General features: G+C 44.0%; 1 protein-coding gene across 1 annotated transcript in view; it reads left to right on the forward strand.

The window, feature by feature from the left end:
* Nucleotides 1-11230: 11230 nt before the first annotated feature.
* Nucleotides 11231-24400, forward strand: part of WDFY1 (WD repeat and FYVE domain containing 1) — a 48588-nt gene continuing 35418 nt past the window's right edge. The window contains exon 1 of the mRNA XM_046643540.1: nt 11231-11446. Coding sequence (XP_046499496.1) covers nt 11310-11446 — 137 coding nt within the window. The 5' untranslated portion in view covers nt 11231-11309. The remainder of the gene's footprint in view (nt 11447-24400) is intronic.

Consider the following 24400-nt stretch of genomic DNA (forward strand, 5'->3'; position numbering starts at 1 on the left):
GGCGGAAGGAAACAAATCGGACCAGTATCGCGGTAACACCTTCCCCCCGGAATTGGGGGTGGAGAGCTGAGAGAGGCCGGGGCGGGGCCAGCACGCGGACGGCGAGGCCGCTGCGGCTGTTCTATTGCGCACGCGCAATAGCTAGTTCTGGCCTGCCTGGGATTACTCTCTGGTGAGTTTGAGGGACTTCAGGATCCAGACATCTCTCGAAGAAGTTGCCTCGCCTGTCAGTTGCTCTCTTGTTCCTTACTTTCTTATTAAAGCAGAACAAAAAACCTGTTCCACATTCAGTTTAAATTGTCATCTTGTCAATATACGTTCAGTCTTAGTGTTCCAGACCATGAATCCAGCCACTATTTATGAGCAAATACTTATCCGACACATCTCCGAAAGCCTTCCTTTCAGGAGCCCCAGACTGAGAGATATTGACTTACCCAAAATTAAGTTTTTTAGTTAAAAACAATCTAACAGCACAAACTTTTTTTAAAGCAGAAAAAAACATCAAAATAGGAACAGTGGAATTCTAAGTCATGTTTTTTTCTTTCTCTTATGCTCTTTAGCAATATCATTGTATTGCTTTCCTACCAAACTGTTAATATAATTTTTTAAAAATCTAATATTAGTTCACAAAAGAAGTCTTATCTGAATTCCCAATTTTGAATTGTCTGCTGAACATCTAGACTCAACATCAGTGTCCTCCCACAGTTACCCAGATGGAACTCCTATGTCTTCAATTGTTCCTATTTCTACAAACATCCTCTTTTGTCCAGCTGCCGAGTCCTTTTTCTATTTATTTCCACAGCAGCTACCCGATGGCTATCCTTACCTCTCTCCCAGGTTATGGTACACGACCTCCAAACGAGTCTCATGCTTTCCTCCCTTCCCTGGACACAGCTCACCTCCATTCATCTCCCTGAAACACCGACCAAAGCACATTACTACTTAGCTCAAGATTCTCCAATGCCAGGATCTTACAAAGCTCCTCTTCACCAAACTTTAGTCAGGCTCCTCTCAGCCCTCTTCTCAACTAGACTTCAATCTTAGGCTTCATGTCCATCCTTGTTAGACCTGCATCACCCAGTTTCAGCAAGAATCCTGTTAAGTCAGTTTAAAAAGAATCCTCCGCTCTCAATATCTGTTCACTCTTGATATCTAATCAAATTTGCCACCCTGCAGGTTATGTCTGATCACCTTGGCCTGCCTTCAGCAAGAATCCTGTCAAGGTGGTTTAGCCAGAACCCTCCTTACCGCTGATGTTTCCTCTTAGTAATTTTCCAGCCACTGACCTCCACCATGGTGCTTGGCTATAAATTCCCACTTGTCCATGCAGTACTGGGAACTGAGCCCAGTTCTATTGAGGTCTCTTTCCCCCTCTTGCAATAGTTCCTGAATAAAATCTGTTTTTAGCTACTGTCCAGCTCTGGTTTTTCTTTCACAGATCATACAGCTCAGTCTAGGTTTCTTAGTTTAACCCTTTAAGAGGAAGAATCTGAATGGTTCATTCCAGCCTATAAAAGGGTTCCCTATGGGGAGGGAGAGAGGAAAAGGGGTTTTGGCACATATCACAAAACAAGCTGATAGATTTCTGGGTGAAGCAAATTCTCTAAGAAGGTGTGAGAGGGGATCATGGTTGGCCTTTGTATTATCCTATATGTGAAGTATTGAAAATTCGTGGACCATCAGTTGTATAAATGGATTAGAAGAAAGCACAGGGAACCATTATTTTGCAATATCCCATTTTGAGGGAGAAATAATCTAGTAATCTCATTGGAGCATGATAATGTTAAATGACGTGTGTCAAGAGTTTCTCAGGAATTCAACAAGGGGGTTGCTTACAGACCAAAATTATAGAGTTTCAATAGATTTCTGCCACCGGTGTAACTCATGGAGCTCAGGAATTAACCATGTTTTTTAAATTGATTAATTCATTTGTTCATTTATTCAATTAACACATATTAAGGGGACTACTTGGTTCCAGGACCCAGACTCAAAAAACTTTAAGGGGGGAGGAGGCCAATAATTTTTTTTCCCTCAAGAAGCCAATTTTTGGGCCGGCCCGGTGGTGCAGCGGTTAAGTGCACACGTTCCGCTTCGGAGGCCCGGGGTTCCCCAGTTGGGATCCTGGGTGCGCACATGGCACCACTTGGCGAGCCATGCTGTGGTAGGCGTCCCACATATAAAGTAGAGGAAGATGGGCACGGATGTCAGCTCAGGGCCAGTCTTCCTCAGCAAAAAGAGGAGTATTGGCAGTAGTTAGCTCAGGGCTAATCTTCCTCAAAAAAAAAAAAAGAACCCACTTTTCTTTGAACATGCTGGGATCCCTAATTTGATTAAAGGTCACGAAAGTGTCAACAACTTTCTGATTTTCAGTGGGTCAGGGGTCAGGTGGAAGAGCGGATGAAGTCACCCTTAGGACGAGCAGAAGACGAGGTGAAGTGGTTCACTTTAACCCCTGGGGAACACTTGAGCCCTTTGTGTTTTGATGCCAGGGATATTGTTCACATATTCCTTCAGCAACGATGTAGGCAGTTAGAACCTGTGCAGAGAAAGCTGGAGGAGAACAAGATCAGTGAGATCTGTGACAGGACCCGACTGGACAGTAGAGCAATTCCGAACTATCTGAAATGACTTGCAAATACCTTATAGAATAACTAAGGAATAACCACGAAGTATTGGTCTTTAATCCCACTCATGAGAAAAGTTGGAGAAGGAAATAATTACCATTAAATGAAACTTAACTACAGTTAGAATTTTTCAATATAAAAAAGTTTGGTTTATAGATAAATACAGATAGAAAATCAAGTCTTCTTCACCAAACTTACATCTGCAAAATTTAGCTTTGGAAAATTTGACTTAGTAGATATAATGGGCCCAAAAATAAAACAAAATTCATGATAGTAAAACTAATTAGCAAAAAGCACATGGTAAAACTGAGCAATAAAATCTTAGTTATGAAATAAATGTGAAAAAAAGACATGAAAATACATTAAGTAAGCAATAAAAAATGAAAATGCAAATGATTAGAAGTAGGCTACTTGTGCTATATAGAAAATTGATCAAGGAATTAAATTGGCTTGATGGAGTTCTCTCCAGAGAATGCTCTGTGAAAAAAAATGTATCAGGGGGCTGGCCCCGTGGCATAGCTGTTCAGTTTGTGCACTCTGCTTTGGCAGCCCAGGGTTTGCTGGTTCAGATCCAGGCACGGACCCACGCACCACTTATCAAAGCCATGCTGTGGTGGTATCCCACATATAAAATAGAGGAAGATGGACACAGAAGTTAGCTCAAGGCCAATCTTCCTCAGCAAAAAGAGGAGGATTGGTGCTGGATGTTAGCTCAGGGCTAATCTTGCTCAAAAAAATAAAAGTATCAGGGGCTGGCCCCATGGCCAGGTGATTAAGTTCATGTGCTCCACTTCAGTGGCCCAGGGTTTGCCAGTTTGGACCCTGGGCGTGGACCTGTGCACAGCTCATCAAGCCATGCTGTGGTGGCGTCCCACACAGAAGAACAAGAATGACTTACAACTAGAATATACACCTGTGTACTGGGGCTCTGGGGAGAAAATTTTTAAAAAAAGAGGAAGACTGGCAATAGATGTTAGCTCAGGACCAAACTTAAAAAAAAAAAAGAAAAAGATATACAAGAGAAATAAGTTTAGTGCACTGACATTTGAACATCATCATATAAAAAAATGTATCAATGTTAGCGTAAGTCTGATATAAACACTTTAATTCATAATTATGGAAGCAAAACTTCCTTGGTGAGGTAGCAGCCACCAAGATGGCTCGCAATGATCCCCACCTCCTGGTATTCACACTTTTATATAGTCCCCTCCCACATTGTACTAGGGTTGCTCTGTATAACCAATAGAATGCAGGTGTTATATCATTTCTCAGGTCTGATGATAAAATACATTGTAGCTTCCATTTTGGTTGCATGCCTTGTGTTTCTTGGATCACTCTCTCATGGGGAAGCTAGATGCCCTGTTGTGATGATGCTCAAGAAACAATGAAAAGGCCCTAGGTGGTGAGTAACTGAGGCCTTCTGCCAACAGCCAGTGAGGAACTCAGGATTCCTGCTGATAGCCACGTGGCTGAGTCATCTTAAAAGCAGGTCCTCCAGCCCCAGTCAAACCTTCAGATGACTGCAGCCCTGGCTAACATCTTGACTGTAACCTCGTGAGAGAGCCTGAGCCAGAATCACCCAGCTGAACTGCTTCCCAATTCCTGACCCTCAAGAACTGTATGAAATGATAAATGTTTGTGGCTTTAAGCCACTAAGTTTTGGGGGTAATTTGTTATACAGCAATAGATAACTAATACATGTGACATCAAATCAATTTGATCAAAATGACAAGATAAAAAATGTCCTATACTCATGAGACTTAGGGGAAGGCCTCAGAATGGTGGGTCTAGATAGATGCAGGGGATACTGCTAGACACAAAAAGGATGGAGAAGGGGCCAGCCCGGTGGCGTAGTGGTCAAGTTCGCACTCTCTGCTTTGGCCGCCTGGGGTTTCCAGGTTCAGATCCTGGGTGTGGACCTAGCACCACTTGTCAAGCCACACTGTGGTGGCATCCCACATAAAATAGAGGAAGATTGGCACGGATGTTAGCTCAGCGACAACCTTCCTCAAGCAAAAAGAGGATGATTGGCAGCATATGTTAGCTCTAGAAAGTAGACATGGCCCCACCCTTTAATCTCTGTAGGTACAGATTCTGTTTCTTGTCGCTAGAGACACTTTTGAGAAACAAGTTTGAGAAATCTTGGGTAGAAGATTTTAAGGGCGGGATCTCCACTTTACATAAATGTTTCCTCATGATTCAGCTAAACTGAGCAAAGCTTGGATCTGAGTGAGAGAGGGGACATATTTTGTGAAGGGAAATATTTTAAAGGGTGATAAAAATAAAGATATTAGACTATATGGTTAGAGTCCTGAAACTTCAATCCCTGCTTTTGTTTTTTCTTTGAGAGAATTACATCATTTTAGTATCATTATTCTGTTAACATAATGAACTACATTTAGAGATTTTCAAATAGCAAGCCATTCTGAATTCCTGAAATACGCCCTACTTGGCTCTTGATGTAACAGCCTCTTTATAGCATTGAATTTTGCTGGCTGATATTTGTTTAGGATTTTTGCTTCTAAGTTGATGAATAAGATTGGCTTCTACTTTTATTATCCTGACCTTGTCAAGTTTTGATATCAAGTGATGCTGATTTCATAAAAAGAGTTGAGAAATATTTCTTCTCTTCTTTTCGTATTCACTATTAGAGTTTATGTAAAGAGAGATGCTATTCCCACCTTAAATATTTGGTAGAACACATCAGTGAAGCAATCTGGGCCTGGAATTATAGGAGGTTAATAATATTAATATTAAATATATATCAACAATTCTAATGTACTATTTTAACTTATATGAGCTTTGGTAATGTTTTTGTTTTTTTTTCAATAAATAAAACATTATAGAAGTGGTTTGAACTTTTAGCAATCGGATTATTATGCTGGCCTACAGTGTCAGCGTGGGTAAAACCCAGAGAACAGCTTAAATGAACTCCTGGAACAACTACTGGAAAGGATCATCCAGTCTTTTTTCCTCTCTGAGATGAAACGATGTCTCCAGAGCTTCTGGCAAAGTCTAAGGAGATGAAGCTTATCTAAAAACAAGAAATCATGTAGATCCCATTTTCAGTCTACTCCACAGATTTAACATGTTTTGAACAGCTAAACATTGATTAGGTATATATAACAACGTCTGCTGAAAGATGCTGATAAAGTTTTTTAGAAAAGTACCTCCTTTTGATTAGAGTCAATCAGATTAGAGCCATTAAAAGTTGTAAATTAAAGAATCTGGATATTGCATGTGAATAAGTGATTCTCTATGAGACTATCATTTATATTGGTCATATTGTTGATATCTATTTTTAAAAATACTCAATTAGTTAATATTGCATTATAATTTAACTATATCATGTCATAGTTCCAGTGAGTTCTACATATAGTCCTCATGATGCTATTTGTTGTACTAGTCAGGGTCCAATTGAGCAAACAGAACCCACACCAGCTGGTTCAATGAAAAGAATTTAATAAAAGGAACTAGTTACAAAGCTGTTAGAAGAACTGAAAATCCAAAGAGGTTACCATGGGGTAACCTAGAGATTAGCAACCTTAGCAACCTTAGCAACCGCAGGACAGAAGCCCAGTGGGATCTGGAACCCCAGCAGAGACTGCCTGCTGACAACTGAAACAGAAGAGGGAAGTTACATCCAGTGGGAACTAGAGCAGCGGAGGAGACACCCTCTCTAAGCAGAGAGAAAGGAGGAGAAAAACCCTGGTTTCCCCTTTCCTCCTGCCCTCCAATCTCCCACCACTGCCTCCCATTGTACAAACTTTTCTGGAAGCAAGTTGGCAAGGGAATCTGGGAAATGTAGTTTGCAGAAGTCAGCCTCCTGTAATATAGAGTGAGCAGGAGAAAAGTAGAGGGCGAGTGGATCTGATGGCAAACAGGCAAATGACTAGCATGGTAATTACATTTAAAGTTTCAGCAAGGTGAAGAGTAGAAAGTCAACACCAAATTAGAACGCTGACCCGTTAAGCTAACATACCTTAGTTGATCCAAATGTTCAAAGCAGGAACTCTTTGTTAAAAGAACAAATAATAATATTTATTATCATTATTATAATAAAACTATAAAATATCCCCTTGAGAAACTCTAGCATAAGACATAGGTATTTAGAATCAGAGAAAGTGATAGCCTGACAGTTGTTTAGAGATGATCAGGTCCAAGGTAAGGAACGTGAATTAACAATAACAGCTACCATGCATAATCTCTGCTTCCTATACCACCAATCAAAGGTAATACTATGATTCTCACCTTAGAGATGCAAACAGATAAAGACACTAATGGGCTTGCCAAAGATTTGTCTGCTGGTAAAGGGCAAAGCTTTCTGACTCTAAAGGTCACTTTCTTTCCACGGGTAGGGTTAAGTGGCTTGCCCAAGCTCACAGAGCTGGCAGTCAATAGTAGAACTTTATTAATAGAGTCCACCTTCCAACTCAACAGGGCAGCTCAGAAATCAATTCTGTCTGTGTACCTATGGTCCATCAGTTCCGAGAAACTCTATTAATGACCTTCTACTATTACCGCTTTTGCCCCGCCATTCCATGGAAACTTCCAGTCATCTCATTTGGCTAATCTGCAGCATTTGACACAGTTAACCACTCCCTTCTTCTCAGAACGATATCTGCTTTCTTGACTTCAGGACAACACATACTGTATCCATTTCTTCCTGCCTTATAGTGGCTCCTTCTCAGTGTCCCTTCTGATTCCTCCTCCTCTTGTAGACGTCTACATGTTCGTGTTTCCTTGTGTCTCTTCTTTATTTACACTCTTCCCCCAGCCCCCGCCGGACATCATGTACTCTCATGTGGCTGTAAGTACCATCTATATGCTTAAAAAAATCATTTTATATTTAAGCATTGATTTTACAAATGTGGCATAAAGGTGAACTAAATTTATAACTTAATTTGTTCACATAAATTGCCATCAAGATATGTTGCAGCTAGGATGTGTGTATGATTTTACACGCATTTTGGAAGAAATCACACAGGAGTAGCTGCTTTTTCAGTAAACTGGGCCACTTACACTCTCTTTTGGTGAGTCCACCACAGTCACGTGAGGTGAGAGTTATCTACACCTTGTTGTACACATTGAGCCATTCTGGGTGATGATTCATTTTCTCTGCCTGTGGGGCAACTTGGGACATAAGGTCAAAAGCCTGATTAAAATTTGTGAATGCTAACCCTTGTAAACAGCCTCTCACTTAACTCCGATCATTCTACTGCTTTAAGGTCAAGGATAACGCGGTCCCTTTCCTCTGCTGCCAACCAGTGAGCATGTGCTGACCCCGCCAAGGGCTGCGGTGTACTCCATGTACATGCCTTCAAATCCCAAAGTTGTCTTTGTCCAGACCTCTTCACTATTCAGTCGTGTATACAAAACTCCTGTACCTAATTGTCTTCTAACACCTGCACTTGGACATCTAATGGCGTCTCAAGCTTCATATGTCCAAAAGTGAACTCTCCGTCTTCTCTTCCAAACTTGCTCCTCCCACGTCTTCCCCAGATGGGTAAAGGGCTGCTCCATTCTTCCAGTTGCTCAGCCCACAAATCCTGGTGTCATTTTTGACCCTTCTCTTTCTTTCATATTCCATATTCAACAAATCTCATTGGCTCCACCTTCCAGAAATATCTGGAATCTGACGTCTTCTCCCACCGGCACTCTGTTCTAAGCCACCATCATTTCTCAACTGCCGTATTTCATTAGCCTCCTGACTGACACCTTGCTTTCACCCTTGCCTTTTAAAACCGAAGGCAGATGAAGCCAGTCTTCTGCTCAAAACCCTCCAATGGCTTCTTATCTCACTTAAAGTAAAAATCAAAGTCCTTACCATGGCCTCAGGGCTCGACATGTTCTGGTGATGCCTCTGTCTTCATCCCTCACTCACTCTGCTCCAGCCACACTAGCTGCCTTGCCATTCCTAGAAAACCCCAGGCATGCTGTCACCTCAGGCCCTTAGCACTTGCTGTTCCCTTTTTCTGGACAGCACTTCTCCCATATTTCTACATGGCTTACTCCCTCCTCTCCTTCTTGGCTCAATGTCACCTTTCCCATGAGGCCTTTCCTCAGGCTGCATTCTCTGGAGGAAGATGCTGAAACAAAGTTTGATGCACGGGGTACTTATCAGGGATCAATAGCTGTGAAGGGAGGGAGATGTAACAGGATTGGGCAGAAGATAACAGCAACACGGGCCTGACAAAGCCTCATCCAAGCCAGAAGAGAGTGCCCGAGCAAGTATCTCCTATCAGTGTGTCCTGTATCAGGTTGAAATGGCCAGGCCTTTATATTATTGTCTCGTTTAGAGCTTTATGGGCTGCCCCGTAAAGGGCATGGCCAACCCACGGTGCCTTTTTGCAGCTGAGACAGACCCTGAGGTAGCTGAAAGCTGGAGACTGTCTGCTGAGTTCCTTCCTTCTGAGATGGCGGATCTGTGTAGTGTATCTCCGGATCTACCACACCAGCCTATTTAAAATTGGCACACCCCCTAGAGTCTCTACCACCCTTCTTCGCTTTATTTTTTTCACAACCCTTAACATCTTCTAATATACGATGTAATTTAGTGACTTATTTTGTTGATTATCTGGTTCCTTCACTGGAATGTGAGTTCTAATGGTAGAGCGATTTTTGTCTCTCTGGAACATGGCTGCATTTATGGTCCCTGGCTCACAATAAGTATTTGTTGTTTGAAAAAAGTTGTTCAGTAGCCTGTCTAGTCATTGTACTGTCCCAGCCTTGCAAGAACATGTCTTATGCATCTTGTCAGCATATGGCACATAGTAGGTGTAGAATATATGTTTGTTGAATAGATGAATAAATGCCTCCATGAATGGATGTTATTAACTTCATCATAAGAAAGTACTAGTGCAGCACTGTCCAATACAAATACTATGTGTGGGGCTGGCCCGGTGGCGCAGCGGTTAAATTCGCACATTCTGCTTCTCGGGGGCCCGGGGTTCACCGGTTTGGATCCTGGGTGCGGACATGGCACCGGTTGGCACGCCATGCTGTGGTAGGTGTCCCGCATATAAAGTAGAGGAAGATTGGCACAGATGTTAGCTCAGGGCCAGGCTTCCTCAGCAAAAAACAGGAGGACTGGCAGTAGTTATCTCAGGGCTAATCTTCCTCAAAAAAAAAAAGAAAAGAAATACTATGTGAGCCACATATGTAGTTTAAAATTTATTAGCCCATATTAAAAAATAAGAAGAAACAGGTAAGATGAATTTTAATAATATCTTATTTAACTCAATATATCTAATTTTTATCATCTCAACGTGTAATCAATATAAAAATTATTAACGAAATATCTTACATTCTTTTTGTTTTGTACAAAGTCTTTAAAATCTGGTGTGTATTTTGCACTCATACCACAACTCAGTTTGGACTAGCTACATTTCAGGTGCTGGATAGCCATGTGGACACTACAGTTCTAGTGCAATTCTGCCGTTCAAGAGTCAGAATAATATAGCGGTGAGAAAGGGTGGGTTGGACAGGGGAGGTCTCTGGAGTCAACGGCTTCCTGGGTCCCCATCATGACTCTTTAACTTACTAGCTGCTGATGTCCTCCAGCCAAAAGCCACCAGGAACACACCTGCAGTCGAACAAGTTGGGTTGATTGCTTGTTGGAAGGAGAAGACATATCTTGGGAACTATGGGGCACTGGTGATAGGACTTATTATAGGATTTAGATTTGTATTAGGTGATTTTAAAGAAGGTTTAAGGAAGACGGGCTTCCCTCTGGACTGGATACTGTCAGGAAGTGGGTGTAATTCTACGACTGGACATCTTAATAAATCTTGCCTAGAGGGTGGAAGACTAGGGGCTAAAGCTGTAACTGGTAAAGAAACAGGAGTCCCTCCTGTTAGTCAGAATGGGGGATGCTTAGTCATTTTCGTGGTTCAGACAGCGTTCATGTTTGGCTGTGTTTAGATATGATTATGGAGCAGCCTCGTCTGCTATTTGTGTTCCACAGGAAGGAGCTCTGAGCACCCAGCCAGCTCCTGGCAACAATGAAGCCTGGCTGACAGGACCAGGCCAGCTTCTGGGGGTCAAGGGCTGCTTTTCTCTTTTTCATATCTATGTGACCTTAAGCAAGTAATTTAACTTCTTCATAGTTTAATTTTCTCATCTCTAAAATGAGAATAATACAAGAGCACTTCTCTCTCCATCTCTTAAGGTTATCACTATTAAAGGAGATAATCCATGTAAAGAAATTAGAATAGTGCCTGGTACATAGTCACCATCAATGAGTGTCACTGTCTTTCAAAGATTCTAAATTGCACCCTACTTTTTCACACTTCAACATCTCTGCAATGGGCATGTCTTCCAAACAATGGCTTCTTAAAATGGATACAATGTAGTATTATTATTTTGCGGCGGCTCTGGTTTGGGGGGACTACTCTCTTCCCCGCCAACTGCCCAGTCATTCCTGGGTGACTGACTTTACTTTTCAATCTTTGTAACTTTCCTCCCTTCTCGGCAGGCGCCCCCTGTGGCCCTCTTCCGGCCACGTAATTTTACTCGCGCGGCTTCGCCAGGCAATACGGCCCGCGGCGGCAGCGCTCGGGAGCTTACGGCGGCGCGGCGCCCAAGGCCCGGGAGCCGAAGCGAAACCGGCGCGTCCCCGCCCGCCCGGCCGTCAGCTGATGGGCCGCCCGCCGGGGAGGCCGCCGCCGCCGCCGCCGCGCGATCATGGCGGCCGAGATCCACTCCAGGCCGCAGAGCAGCCGCCCGGTGCTGCTGAGCAAGATCGAGGGCCACCAGGACGCCGTCACGGCCGCGCTGCTCATCCCCAAGGAGGACGGCGTGATCACGGCCAGCGAGGACCGGTAGGGCGGGCGGTCGCGCGCGGGGCCGAGGCGCGGCGCGGGCGGCCCGTACGCCGGCCAGCTACGGGATGGAGGGGCGTGGGGTCCGCGGCCCGGTCCCTCTCCGCGTGGGGGCGTCCTCGGGCCCCGGGACGCGCAGCCCGACGCCCCCGCCGCGCCCCTCTGTCCGCTGGGACCCCCGGTTCCCACCCGCGGGTCCTCCAGTCTCGACCCCTGTTGGGCTTCTCCGTTCAGGACCCCGCCCCTGCCTCGCTTCTCCAGTCCGAGACCCCCACTGTAATCCTCTAGCCTGTTACCTCCGTTCCAGCGTGCCTCTCCAGCCAAGGAACCCCTTCCCACCGCGCCCCTCCAGCCAGGGACCCCCGTCCCACCGCGCCCCTCCAGCCAGGGACCCCCGTCCCACCTCACCCCTCCAGCCAGGGATCCCCTTCCCACCGCGCCACTCCAGCCAGGGATCCGCGTCCCACTGCGCCCCTCCAACCCGAGACTTCCGTCTCCTGCGCGCCCCTCCAACCAGGGATCCCCGTGCCACTGCGCCCCTCCAACCCGAGACTCCCGTCCCCTCCGCGCCCCTCCAACCAGGGATCCCCACGTGCCCCTCTAGTCTGGGACCCTCGCTTTTTCCAGCCTCCGTCCCACCGCCCGTCTTCTGCTGGGGACCCCCCGCCTTGGCTTCTCCTTTGTGGGGTTGTGCCCGGCTCTCGGAGGCTTCCCGACCTCGGGGGGGTTTCTTGGCCCTCCGCGGTCACTTCCACGCCGCCCTTTCTGGGAGCCAGGAGGACTGGCGGCCGGTTACCGGTCCAGGTGCCCGGGATTCCCTTCTTGGAACGAATCTCCGGGGCTTCCGCTCTTCCTTCTGCCTTACTTTGGGTTTACAGCTCTGTTTCACACATCCCCAGGTTCCTAGAACAGTTATTTTTCCACAGCTGCTAGGACCACCTCAACTCTTAATTACTAAATAGTTTGTTTTCTAAAAGAGACTTATTTTTACAGAGACTTAGATGATTTTACTTTAAGGAAAATTTTATATTTCTACCATTAATGAAAAATCAATATTGCTTGCCATAAAAAATTTAAGTCATAGCTAAACATGTTAAGCTATGTTTAGCCGAAAGTCTGCGCCGAAAGTCGCCTTTTTCTTGTACTAAGGTCTTGCATTAAATACCCACTACACTTTGGGAGACACTGGTCTGATCGGATTTTTTGTTTTACCCAAGGGGAAACTGAGGCCCATGGAGAGTCACAGTCACAGAGATATGGGTGAAGTTGGAGAGGCCCCTGCGGGCTGCCCCCTACTCCTCCCCTGGCCACTCCAGCTCTCTGGTCTTCCCAGGGCTGTATGATTGCATTGCAGAGAGATTATTTGTTTTAAAACTTCAGCGTTTTCAAAACCCTAAAAGTTTAAAAGGTTAGTAGCTTTCCTGTGGGAATTTGGAGGAAATGACTGATGTTTATTGAGTGAAACTTTGTTTCCGTGATACAATGAGTGGTCTTGAATGGGGATATTCCAGAAGTCAAAAGGCTTTCTGGAACATGGGAGGGACTGCTGTTCTCTTAAAGCTGAAGGCACACTCCAGCTTTTTGTAATCATATCTTTTGAAGTAAGGAACATTGGGGGCCTGTCCTGAATGGGAAGAGAAAACCTGAAGCCCCCGGTGCCTACTTGACCTTTGTATTTTGCTATGGAGTGAGTTTATTGTGGGCAGGCAGTGGCCTCTCCCTGCCAGTTTACATGTAGCTGACCTTAAACAAGGTGAGGAGTGGTTGGTAGTAGCTGGGTGTGGGTGTGTGTAAGCAGGAAGGGAGTGGGAGAGCGAGGGGGGCATGAGCCATGGGAGAAGATGGGAGTGTGAAGAAAAGGCAAAGGGCAGAATAACGATATTTGCATGATATCAACATAGATGCAGACACTTTATGAAAGTTCGCTGTCTTTATTTTGTAAAATATTTTATTTATGACTCATGCGTATTGGGTAAATTGCTGAATATTTGAGATTACTGGCTGAGAGCAGTGCTGATAAATGTTTTATGGAAAGTGATTACTTAGCTGCTCTGGGTCTGCAGTGTTGTGGGGGCACCTGCAATCAGCTCATATTTTCACTTGGGCACAGCAGGGCCCTGGCAAGTGGCTGGACCAGGTGGGAGTTGGCACCTTGGGTTTCTAGTTTGTGTTTCAGGCCCATGGGACTTCCTTGAAGGCAGGACAATCTTTTTAGCAGATTCCACACTTGATGAGATTTGATGAAAGTACATAGCTGTGGGGTTTTTTGGGTTATTGGTCGTGGTGGTTTGTTTTAATATTGTCAGAAGTGGGTGTCATACTCTTCAATCAATCAATCATTCATTCATTCATGTATTTAGAAATACTGTACTTATGGAGCGCCAGGCCTTCGGGTTACAACAGGGACCCACAGCCACAATACCTGGCCTCATGTAACTTCTGATTCATTGATTTTTATGGCGCCGGACCTGATGGAACCAGCATGTTGAAGAAACAGAACACTGACCACCCTTACTCATCAAATAAGCATTTATTGGATGCTTACTGTGTGCCCGGCCTGTGCTAGACCTGCAGAATAGAAAGACAGCTGACACCAAAATCCCTATTTCCAAAAGGCTGAGATGGTGTGGTGAAGAGATGGCCTTGTGCTCTCAACCTCCAGGGTGCTGGGGAGACACAGAGGAACGAGTGTCCTTGGGCGAGAGCCAGCATTCCAGGAAAACCTCTGAGGGAAGATGTCACTGGATAAAGGAGTGGTCCGTGTGAGGGAAGGAGGGGTACACATCCCTGTTCCAGGCAGAGGAAAGGACAGGAGGGAATAGCGAAGGGTAAAGAACCACAGTTACTTCTAGGTGACAGGAGCAAAAGGGGTGTAGGTGGCCGTGGCAGGAGAGACTACTGAGAGCTGGGAAGCCCGGTGTCCGGTTTTGGAGGGACCTTCCTTGTGTACCACTCTTAGGAATTTGGGTTTCATTTTGCAGGTGCCAAGGAACCATTGGAGAGTTCAGAGCAAGCAGATGACAGAATTTGTACTTTAGAAATGACAGGAGCTAACCTTTTAAAAGTCCCTTCTCTGTGTCGGTACAGAATTGGACCGTATGTATGCTGCCACATCCAGTCCTCACACCTCCCCACCGGGTGCACGCTTTCACCTTCCCTTATCAACATTTCCAAAATTCAATGCATTCTAAAAGTAAAAAGTGGTTTTTTTATGTAAGTTGGGCCTGAAAACTCATTTGGTGTTAAAACTGAACAGATGAGGCTGTGATCTTTATTTCTCCCATGTGGTGTGAATATTCGTTTATTTACTGCAGAATTAGCAATGCATTGAATTGGCGGTGCTGTCCCCAGCCCCGCTGGGAGTGTTAGGGAACATCCTATTGCAATGGCCATTGACAGCTTAGAAGACTGAGGCTCAGAAGACGCTGCAGTAGATGATAGGACTGAGATTTGAACCCAGGTCTGACACTGAGGCTTTAATTCTTTCTGCCGTGCACCCAGTTTTTCTACACCTTTGGAGAAATGGAGTCCACACCATACGAGTTAATGATTGACTACTCCGGCAGCAAGTGTAAAAGGCTAGGATTCTTCCTTTTGCTGTGATTCAATCATCTTTCCTTCCTTTCTGCTAGTTTTCAGGGTTTAAAAAAAATCGGCTTGCACCTTTTCTGTACAACTTCTGCTCTAACGCTCAGAAAAGTAACTTTTAACAAAGTAGGGTCCAGCTGAAGTTAATTCATTTATAAAAGCCAAAAGCAGTGAGAAAAAGCTGAGAGCATTTTGAGAGGAAAAATGGAAGATGTGAGGGTTGTCCTGAGTTTAGTGTCCGTTTTTCTAAACTCTAGAGCAGTGGTTCTCAGCCAGGAGTGATTTTGCCCCTCCCAAGGGACATTTGGCAGGATCTGGAGACATTTTGCTTGTCACGACTGGAGGAGGGTGCTATTGGTACCTAGCGGGTAGAGGCCATGGATGCTGCTTAACCTCCTATAACGCACAGGACAGTCCCTCACATAAAGGATTATCTGGCCCCAAATGTCGATAGTGTCAAGGTTGAGAAACCCTGGTAGGCTTAATGTACTTGTTTACCTGGTCTCTCTAGACAGTGGTTCTCCAACTTGAGCAGGCATCGCAATCGCATGCAGGCCTTGTTAAAACCCAGTTGGGCGGGTCCCACCCAGAGATTCTGTTTCAGTCAGTCTAGGGTGGGGTCTGAGAGTTGACGTTTCTGCCGAGTTCCCAGTAATGTTGGTGCTGATGCCACTGGTCCAGGAACCATGCTTTGAGAACCACTGCTAGACAAGAAAGGAGACCCTCGTCGCTGTGCTTGCGTGTGTAGACCTACTGGGAGAGAATACTGTTTACGCTTTGTCCTCCTTTTTTGTCAGTTTCTGGGATATATTTGCTTGGAGTCATTCACATGTACTCACCTATTTCCCAATAAAACCAAACTGTATATGACAGAGCTAAGTAGAAATTATCCCTCCAAAGAGTATTTAACCAATGTGGAATAGCAAGGCTTAATTCCATCACACCTGGAGTCATTGGTGGTGATTGGGGCAGTGAACTTAGGGGTCTGGTCAGAAACCTTCGGCAATGACTGTGCTGTGAGGGCTTAACCAAGAATGGTGTTACTCTTTTGATGCATTCATTCATATTTTGTTGGAGTAATAAATACCCTAAGCTCTTTTGTTTAAACTTCCTTCATCCGCTAAACCTAAATTAGTGTTTTTAACCTTAGCTTTAAGTTGCCTGCACTCTGTAACTAGAGTATTTGAGCCTGCAAAGTAGGCGAGTGATAAATTTGTAAACCTTAAAAAAAATATTCTCGAATCAATGAAGCGTGACTGTGTCTCTAGTGAGGAAGCTGTAAAAACAAAATAACCTTGGTAGTAAGTTTAAGAATTTGAACGACAGCAGTCGTTTTTCTAACGGGGGAAACAGAAGCGAGATGTGGCTTTCAAAATAGAACTGAAACGTGGTGAGGTGAGGCAGCAGGAACTAATTCCCTAGACACTTTAGCTTTTTGAACTTCTTTGCTGTGGACGGCGTCCAAAATTTAGACCATCGGTTGAAGGATAGAATTTTTAAAAGGTAAAAACATTATTATAAAGCCTTGTCAATAAGGCTGTGGGCCTGCTGTCTTCATTTTTGAGTTTGGAGTGGAGCGTGCTTGCATGCTAGGGCTTCAGGAGCCTGAAGGCCAACACTGGTTTCTGCAAGAAACTCAGTTTTGTCTGGCCTAAGTCAAAAAAGACAGATCTCCTGTGTTTTAAAATATTTTAGGAGGTTGCACTGAGGCTGGTAAATGATAAAAATTACAGAAAACCAACTTTAAAAAATGTTTGATGGCATCTTCCCTCTTTTCGTTGTGATACCAGCTGTTTACTTGAGTACATTCGTTTCCTCTTAGACATTTCTAAGCATATCAAGATGGTTTGAAGGATAAGTTGTATATTTACTAACTGTACTGTGTGTGGAAACAATCTTAAATAGCTTGTTTTTTAACCTGGCGTAGCTGCAAGTTGGGAGTTTACACAGAAAACCAGGGTGTTAAGTGTTGTATTCGTGTTGTCATGCAGTGCCTAACAGTAGACTCTTTATTTTGTGTTACACAATGAAGTGAAGAAGTGAGGAGGCAGGCCGCCTCCCGTGGGAATGCGTTTATTCCTTGGTTGTTAGGGTGGCCCTTCCTTGTTATGATCATTTTCTTTTTACAGCATGGTTGAGAACAGATTCGGGATTCAGAATGCCTGAGTTAGAATCCCAGCCACGTGACCTTGGGCCAAGTGACTTCTTATCTCAACATCATAGTTTTCTCATCTTCGAAATGGAGATATAATAGTACCTACCTCACAGGTCTTTGTGAGAATTAGATGACTCGATATACACAAGGCACACTGAACAGCACCCGGCGTAGAGAAGGCAATATATAGGTGTTGGCTGTTATTGTCATTCCTGTTTATTTTCCATTTGATTACTTTAATCTCATCAAAACCTAAAGGTGTCCCTACTTAGTGTGTGTGTGTAAATAAAATAAAAACTTTCCTGTCTGAATAGGACAGTACCGTTTGTGGGTCACTGACAGATCTGTCTTTGAGAGTGGCCTCTTCTTCATTTTCCTCTTTGATTACTTACAAGTCTTGTCAGTCGTTAGTTTTCCCTTATAAAATCTTTGCCCTGCTGTGTTAGGGGTCCACAAGACCAAACCCAGGTTTGTTGATTCCCCAGGAGGACTGCCACCATGTTTGTCCTCATGACCATGATTTATTACAGAGAAAAGACACGAAACAAAATTGGCAAAAGGAAAGGTATGGAGTGAAGTCCAGAGGGAAGCAGGCAGAAGCTTCCCAGAGTCCTCGCCCCGTGGAGTCACGCGGGAGTGTCGTTCCTCCAGCACTGAGTTATGACCACGTGTGTGAAATAGTGTCTCCCAAGAAGCTGATGAGAGACCCAGTACCCAGGGTTTTATTAGGGGCTGGTCACGTCGGCACCCTCTGCCTAGCATGTGCCAAAATTCCAGACTCCCAGAAAGAACGCAGGTGTTCAGGGGTCTCCCAAATGTTAGTTTGAGTGAATCGATAAACAAACCTGTTAGGAATGAAGAAGCATGGAACAGAATTAAAAATAGGCTACTCTTCCTTTCTGCCCCGAAATGTGCTTCTTTGGGGTTAGTTAACCTTGTGTTTCAGGACTTCTAGGCTATGCGTAACGTTTGAGTGTTTTTCGTTTTTTTTGCTAAGTTAAGAAATAGTGTTCCACAGACCCCACATTGACTCCATCCAGTCTCGATTACTCCTGCTCTTCAGAGGTTGATAGGTTTTAGCCTTCTTGGTGGCACAGAGGTCACAAAAATAATTTTGATGCTCACAGTGAAAAGATAACAGCACTAGTGGTGCCTTGAGTAAAACAGAAAACATCTGCAAGTAGAAACCAGCCATCTGGCTTCTGGAGAGACATTGCTCATTTAGGGGCTGGTGCAGAGGCCATGCAGTGGCCTTCCTCCCGGGATAAAAATCTGCCTGTGACGAAATCAGCAGTCTGAAAGTCATCCTTGTCACGGACCCTTGAAACTGTCCAAGATTCCTTCCCTCGATGGTAGAAGAGGATGGAAATTTTTATTTTTCCATCTAATTATTTGTTAGCCCATCTAATTCTCTGTAAAAAGAAGCTGGTTTCTCTGCCTTTCAGTTTAGATAATCAGTTCAGTAAAAATCTCCTGTGCTCCCTCTTTGTTACTTACCAAAGGAGAAAGCCTTCTTTCTGCAGCAGGAGCGAAGGGGGCGGAGTTCAGGAGCCTGGGCTGCAAGGAAGCTCTTTATGTGATAACAGGACATGGCCCTGACAACCAATCCTTTCCTCGCCCTTTCGGACTAACATCTTAATGTTATGGAAGCCACTCAGGCTTCCAGAATTACACCTTTTTGTCTGTAGCCCCTGGAGGTACTGTCAGACTAGGAAAAAGTATTCCTTGCTGTAGGTAACAGAAATGTTTGGAGATTTACCAAATATGAAATCGTATGAGCAGCCCAAGGAGTGACTAGAAAATCACATTTCCTCAAACTTATTATTTGTTCAGAGTTTAAAAGAAATCAGGCCTTGGGCTTAATTTGTAACATATGCTGTACTCTGTGTTTGCTTAATTGATTAATTGAAGACTCCCTGTATATCATTTGACAACTTAAAGATGGTTAAATTGCTTTAATTTAGCTGTTTGGGGATGATTAGGGTGTTTTTTGAGCAATCTTAGAGAAGACCTCATTTTAAAAGCGCTGATGTGGCAGGTGAGGTAGAACTTGACCTTGTGATTTTACATAAGCACTTTTGTGCCATTTGAATCTATTTATCCGAGTGTGGGCTTGATTTTCAAGGCAGTCAGACTGGAAAATACTATGTGCTGAACCCAAATGTATGTTCTCATGGAGTTACAGGTTTAAAAATGATACAACCCACGACCCCTCAAGGAGCCCCCTGGTTCAAGAGCCTTTGTCTTTCAGAAGAAAAATCATGCTTTGAATCTGTCTTTGCTCCTGTTGTGTGGTGGCTTAAGTAGATGCGACTTTATGGACTTGGCAATTCCCTAAAATGTATTTTTAACTTCCTTTTAATCAGCTCTTTGAGAGAGTTAAAGGGACTGGAAGAAATAAAAAGGAGCCTCTCTACCTACCCTGCTCACCAGGCAGATCTTTGAGCAGATCAAAGATTAATCTCCCGGGAATAAAGACTTTATTCTCGAGCAGAACTGTGGTTTTTAGTCTGCTTTTCATGTATCTACTGTAATAGGATAAAAGAATATACAGAATTATTATTCTTTGTAGACAGGCTGAAAAATGTGGAACAATATTTAAGAGTAATAACTCCATTTGTGCTTTTACGGTAACTTCTTCAGTTTCTTGGGATTCACAGTAGCATCTTGTGCAAAGTGAGGATTGTGTATTTCAGTGAAAAGTTACAGAGCCGGCCCTGATGGTCTGGTGGGTACAGTTCAGTGCTCTCTGCCTCGGTGGCCCAGGTTCATTTCCAAGTCCAAATGGACCCACACCCCTCATCTGTCAGTAGCCATGCTGTGGCGGTGGCTCACATAGAAGAACTAGAACAACTTACAACTAAGATATAGAACCATGCACTGGGGGGCTTTGGAGAGAAGAAAAAAAAAAAGGGAAGATTGGCAACATATTAGCTCAGGGCAAATCCTTCCCTGCCAAAAAAAAAAAAAAGGTTACAGCAGAGTGATTTGTTTGCTAAGTCATTTGAAATCCTTGGCACTCAGTAGATGCCACATGCTATTTTTATTTATTTATTTATTTATTTGTTTATTCTTTTGAGAAAGATTAGCTCTGAGCTAACATCTGCCACCAATCCTCCTCTTTTTGCTGAGGAAGACTGGCCCTGAGCTAATGTTCATGCCCATCTTCCTCTACTTTATATGCGGGATGCCTGCCACAGCATGGCTTGATAAGCGGTGTGTAGGTCCACAGCTGGGATCTGAACTGGCAAACCCCAGGCCACCAAAGCGGAGCACGTGAACTTAACTGCTATGCTATGCTGCTGGGCCGGCCCCTATTTTTAATTTTTACTTTTAAGGTCAGATTCCTAAGTATTCTTAAAGGTATACTATTTTTGGAACAGATAGCATCATAGCAGTTAGCTATTGCTATGTAACAAACCACCTTAAAATTCAGTGGCTTAAGACAGCAAGCATTATCATTGCTCATGAACTTGTGGGTCACCTGGACAGGCCTTCTGGTCACAGCCAGGCTCACTCCCACATCTGTGGTCAGCTCTGGGTGTGGATCAGCTCCTCTGAACTTAGCTGATCTCTGTCACATGTCTGGGTTTAGCTGGCTGCAGGCTGGTGGAGGATGGCTTCAGCTCGGACGGCTGGGCTCCCTTCCGTACGATCTCTCATCCTCCAGCGGGCTGGCCCCTCTTGTTCATGTAACTGTGGCAGGCTTCCAAGAAAGTGCCTCTTTACCCAGCCCTGGCCCTCCATCTCTGTAGCCACATTCTGTTGGCCGAAGCAAGTCACAAGCCAGCCCATATTCAAGGGTCAGAGAAAGAGATCTCACCTCTTGATGGGAAGAGCTGCAGAGTCACATTGCAGAGGCGTGTGTCCAGGGAGGGGTAGAGGATTGGGCACAATTTTGCAGCTATCTCCTGCAAGCACTTATGTATTATCTTGCATACTCTAGTTGGGCTCAGCCACATCTAGACCTTGAGGTTGGGAGAGATTTTCTTAGACTCACTGTTCCTATTTAGCATAAAACTCAGGATTTCTTTGAACTAAATGAGAGCTTTGAAGTTAGATCTATGCTTTTCTACACTCTGGATTTATTTGGAGAAAAAAGTAATTTAATGCTTCATGTTTTCTTATTGTTTAGGAATTAGTGCTTTGAAGGATAAAATGTGGAATTTTCTGAATAGCCTTTTTTAAAAAAAAAATGGTTTTACTTATTATTTACCATATAATGCCGCTTTGCTTTGAATGAATTACCTTTGTAATGTTTTGAGATGTGAATTGTCATTGTCTTCTGAGAAGAGAGCAATAAAATTGGACGGAACCAGTAGGTGGAGTCATAAAATTAATCCAGCGCTGGCGTTGGTTGGTTTGATTTTGCGACTTTCTCCCTCCTTGCTTCTGCCTCTCTGAGTACTAAAACGGAGGTCTTGGCTGTCGTCTTTCCCGCAAGGATGTGGCCTCACGTTCTCAGAGGATCACAACTCTTTCTTCACTCTTGATTGCGTGTGGAAGGCAGGAAGCAGCATTGTCTGTGCCACGACGGTTCTCCGCTGTGAACTTGTAAGAAGAGGAGCAGGGACACGTTTATGAAGAGGCACGGTTTGCTGCCTGCTTGCATCGTTGAGGCCCCTGAGCCCTGTGCCTTTGGGTGTCTCTGGTGGCTGCCTGCCTTTCTCCATCTGATTTCTTTGCCTGGCTCTGCTCGCTCTGCCCCTGCATACTGCTCCTCGGGAGTGATGTGTGTCCAGGTCCGTGTCTCCTGATGGCGCTGGGCTTCCTCACTCTCTGCACTGCCCCAGGGAGGCACTGAAGCCCCTATAGACCCCTGGAGGCAGGACGGTCTCCAGACTTGCAGGCCTGCCCCATGGCGTGAGTTCATGTGGAGGGCAGCACAGATCTCAAAGGGGGAATCCTCAGGGAGGGTCCCCAGAGCCTCTTAGGATCTGCCAAACTGAGGAAGGAAAAGTGGCTGCACCCTGCCTACAGCTGACTGCTGTTAATCCTCAGCCTCGTTGCCCTCAGTGGTGACGATTTAGCAGACACACTCTTAGACCGTGGCCAGTTTTTGTATTTAGAATTTTAGATAGATGCGCTTGAAAATCAGACGGTAAGTCCTCAAGTGCTCACGAGGAGGTATTTCATGGCTGGCTTGTTCTTAGTGCTTACTGAGCGGAGGTGCGACCCTGTGTTCCTGCTTCTCAGCCATTCCATGTCCTTCCTCCAGGGACCCCTCATGAGGACCCAGAGTCAGAGCCTCTCAGGGGTGTCCCCATCCCTCCTTCTCCCTAAGCAGCCTCCTCACTGCCCTGCCTGGCCTGACTTAGAGTACTTATAGAATTTAGCTCTATCACTTTATATTAGGCTTTTTTTAAAAAAAATAACATTTCATAAACATTTTCTCACAGCTCCATCATCTTCATAACTATTTTTAATGACTGTATAAGCTATTGAATTAACATGTCATTAACCCATTTCATTATTTAACATTTTTCCCCCAGTTTTCACTCCTTTGAATGATGGTGTTAAGAATTTTTTTTTATGTGTAGTTCCTTTTTTTTTTTCCTTTTAAATACTTTCCTCAGAATCAATTGGCAAACCTGGAATTCCTAAGTCAATTTATCCTTGTTATTTCTATTACTATTATCATTATTCTTATTAGGCAGGAAATGTGTTTCTCACTATATGGAGCAAAATTCTTGCCGAAGACTGAGTTCTAATTTACGGTGCTGACAAAAATTATGAGAGCCCTAGAAATGGCACTTTCTTATTATTTTCAGCTGTTCCTTTGCTTGTCCCTGCACAGTGATACATCTTAAAAACATTTCAGTCTGGAATATTTACAATAAATACAAGCCAACTCTGACATTGCATTTATCTAGAAGCCACGCGGATCACCCACTATGCTGAACGACCGTGGAGAGTAAAGTGGCGGTGGCGTTGTGTGTACAGCGTCTCTGTGTGTATATAACACTGCAGTCTTCCGCAGACACCTTTCCCCGTCTGTCCTTGGAAATACTGCAGCCGTATGTGAGTCTGTGTGTCTCTAACCAGGAGGCCAGGGGAATTGATGGCACAGCCCTCCACAGGAATCGTGGTAGCTTGGGGAAGTTTGAACAACATTTCTGTAAGCTCTAAAAGAAATGACACATTTCCTTTCTAAGCACCTTTTGGAAAAATATCAGACTATTGTTTTAAAATAACTTAAAAACAGAGCTTGGCAAGGAATGAACCTGTTTCTAAGGTTTTGGTTTTAAGGGAAGACTTTTTCTTCGGATTGACATGGTCTTAGAATATCAGAGATAATCCATCCACTAGAAAAACGCTTAGAGTAAGCGGCAAGAAAAAGAGTTTAGGTGTGTGGGTGGCAAGTTGTCAAAATATGAAAGGAAAAGTTAAGCTGTTTTATCTTAGTGAAGAGAACAGCTCTGATATTCATCTAGGCAGAAAATATTGTGCTTTTCATAAAAATAAAACCATCTGATCTTAACACTTTAGTGCTTATATGGTTTATTAATATCATCCTAGATGTTTTTAATAGTTTGCTTCTGTAAAATGTTACTAAAATATATTGTGTTGCTTTCAACTTATTGAATAGTAGATTTTATTTCCAATTTACTAAACAGAAAATTTTTTTAGTCTGTGGAATTTGTTGATTTTTTAATAAGCAGCCCAACTTAAGCCTGTTTTCACAACCATTAAGCTGTTAAACCAATGAGACATATTCTGAACACTATACAAAACGAATTCCTATGTTACTTAGTAGAAATGACGCAACTTTCTTTAGCACATAGGTTCTTGGGAGTGCTGGAGTGTTAGAGGTTAAACTTAACATGGCTTTGATTTAATCTTGAAAGTGGGAGGTTTTAATGCCAGGAAGGGAAAGAGTTCTTCCTGTGAAAAAGAGAAGGAAGGAAATTGCAGAGAGAAGGCGTGAATACTGAGGTAGAGATGACTATCAAGGTCAAGAGCCTAATTTGCAAGCCGGCTTCCAATCAAGGATGGTCTTCTCTTAGCCTGGATGTGATAAACAATTTTCAGATGAAACACCCCAAGAGATCATTTAAGTCCTGCCAGTTTTCCAGTGTGTCAGCGGGGTCCAGACCACGTCGTAGTGCTGATGTCCGTCCTCCAAAGGAGATAATGCTGTGTTTCAAAAATGCTGGAGGCTGGGTAGGTTCCGCTTTGACCTTGGGCTACTTGAAATACCATTCTGAAAC

This window comes from Equus quagga, chromosome 17 (assembly GCF_021613505.1).
Source record: "Equus quagga isolate Etosha38 chromosome 17, UCLA_HA_Equagga_1.0, whole genome shotgun sequence".
Classification (NCBI taxonomy): domain Eukaryota; kingdom Metazoa; phylum Chordata; class Mammalia; order Perissodactyla; family Equidae; genus Equus; species Equus quagga.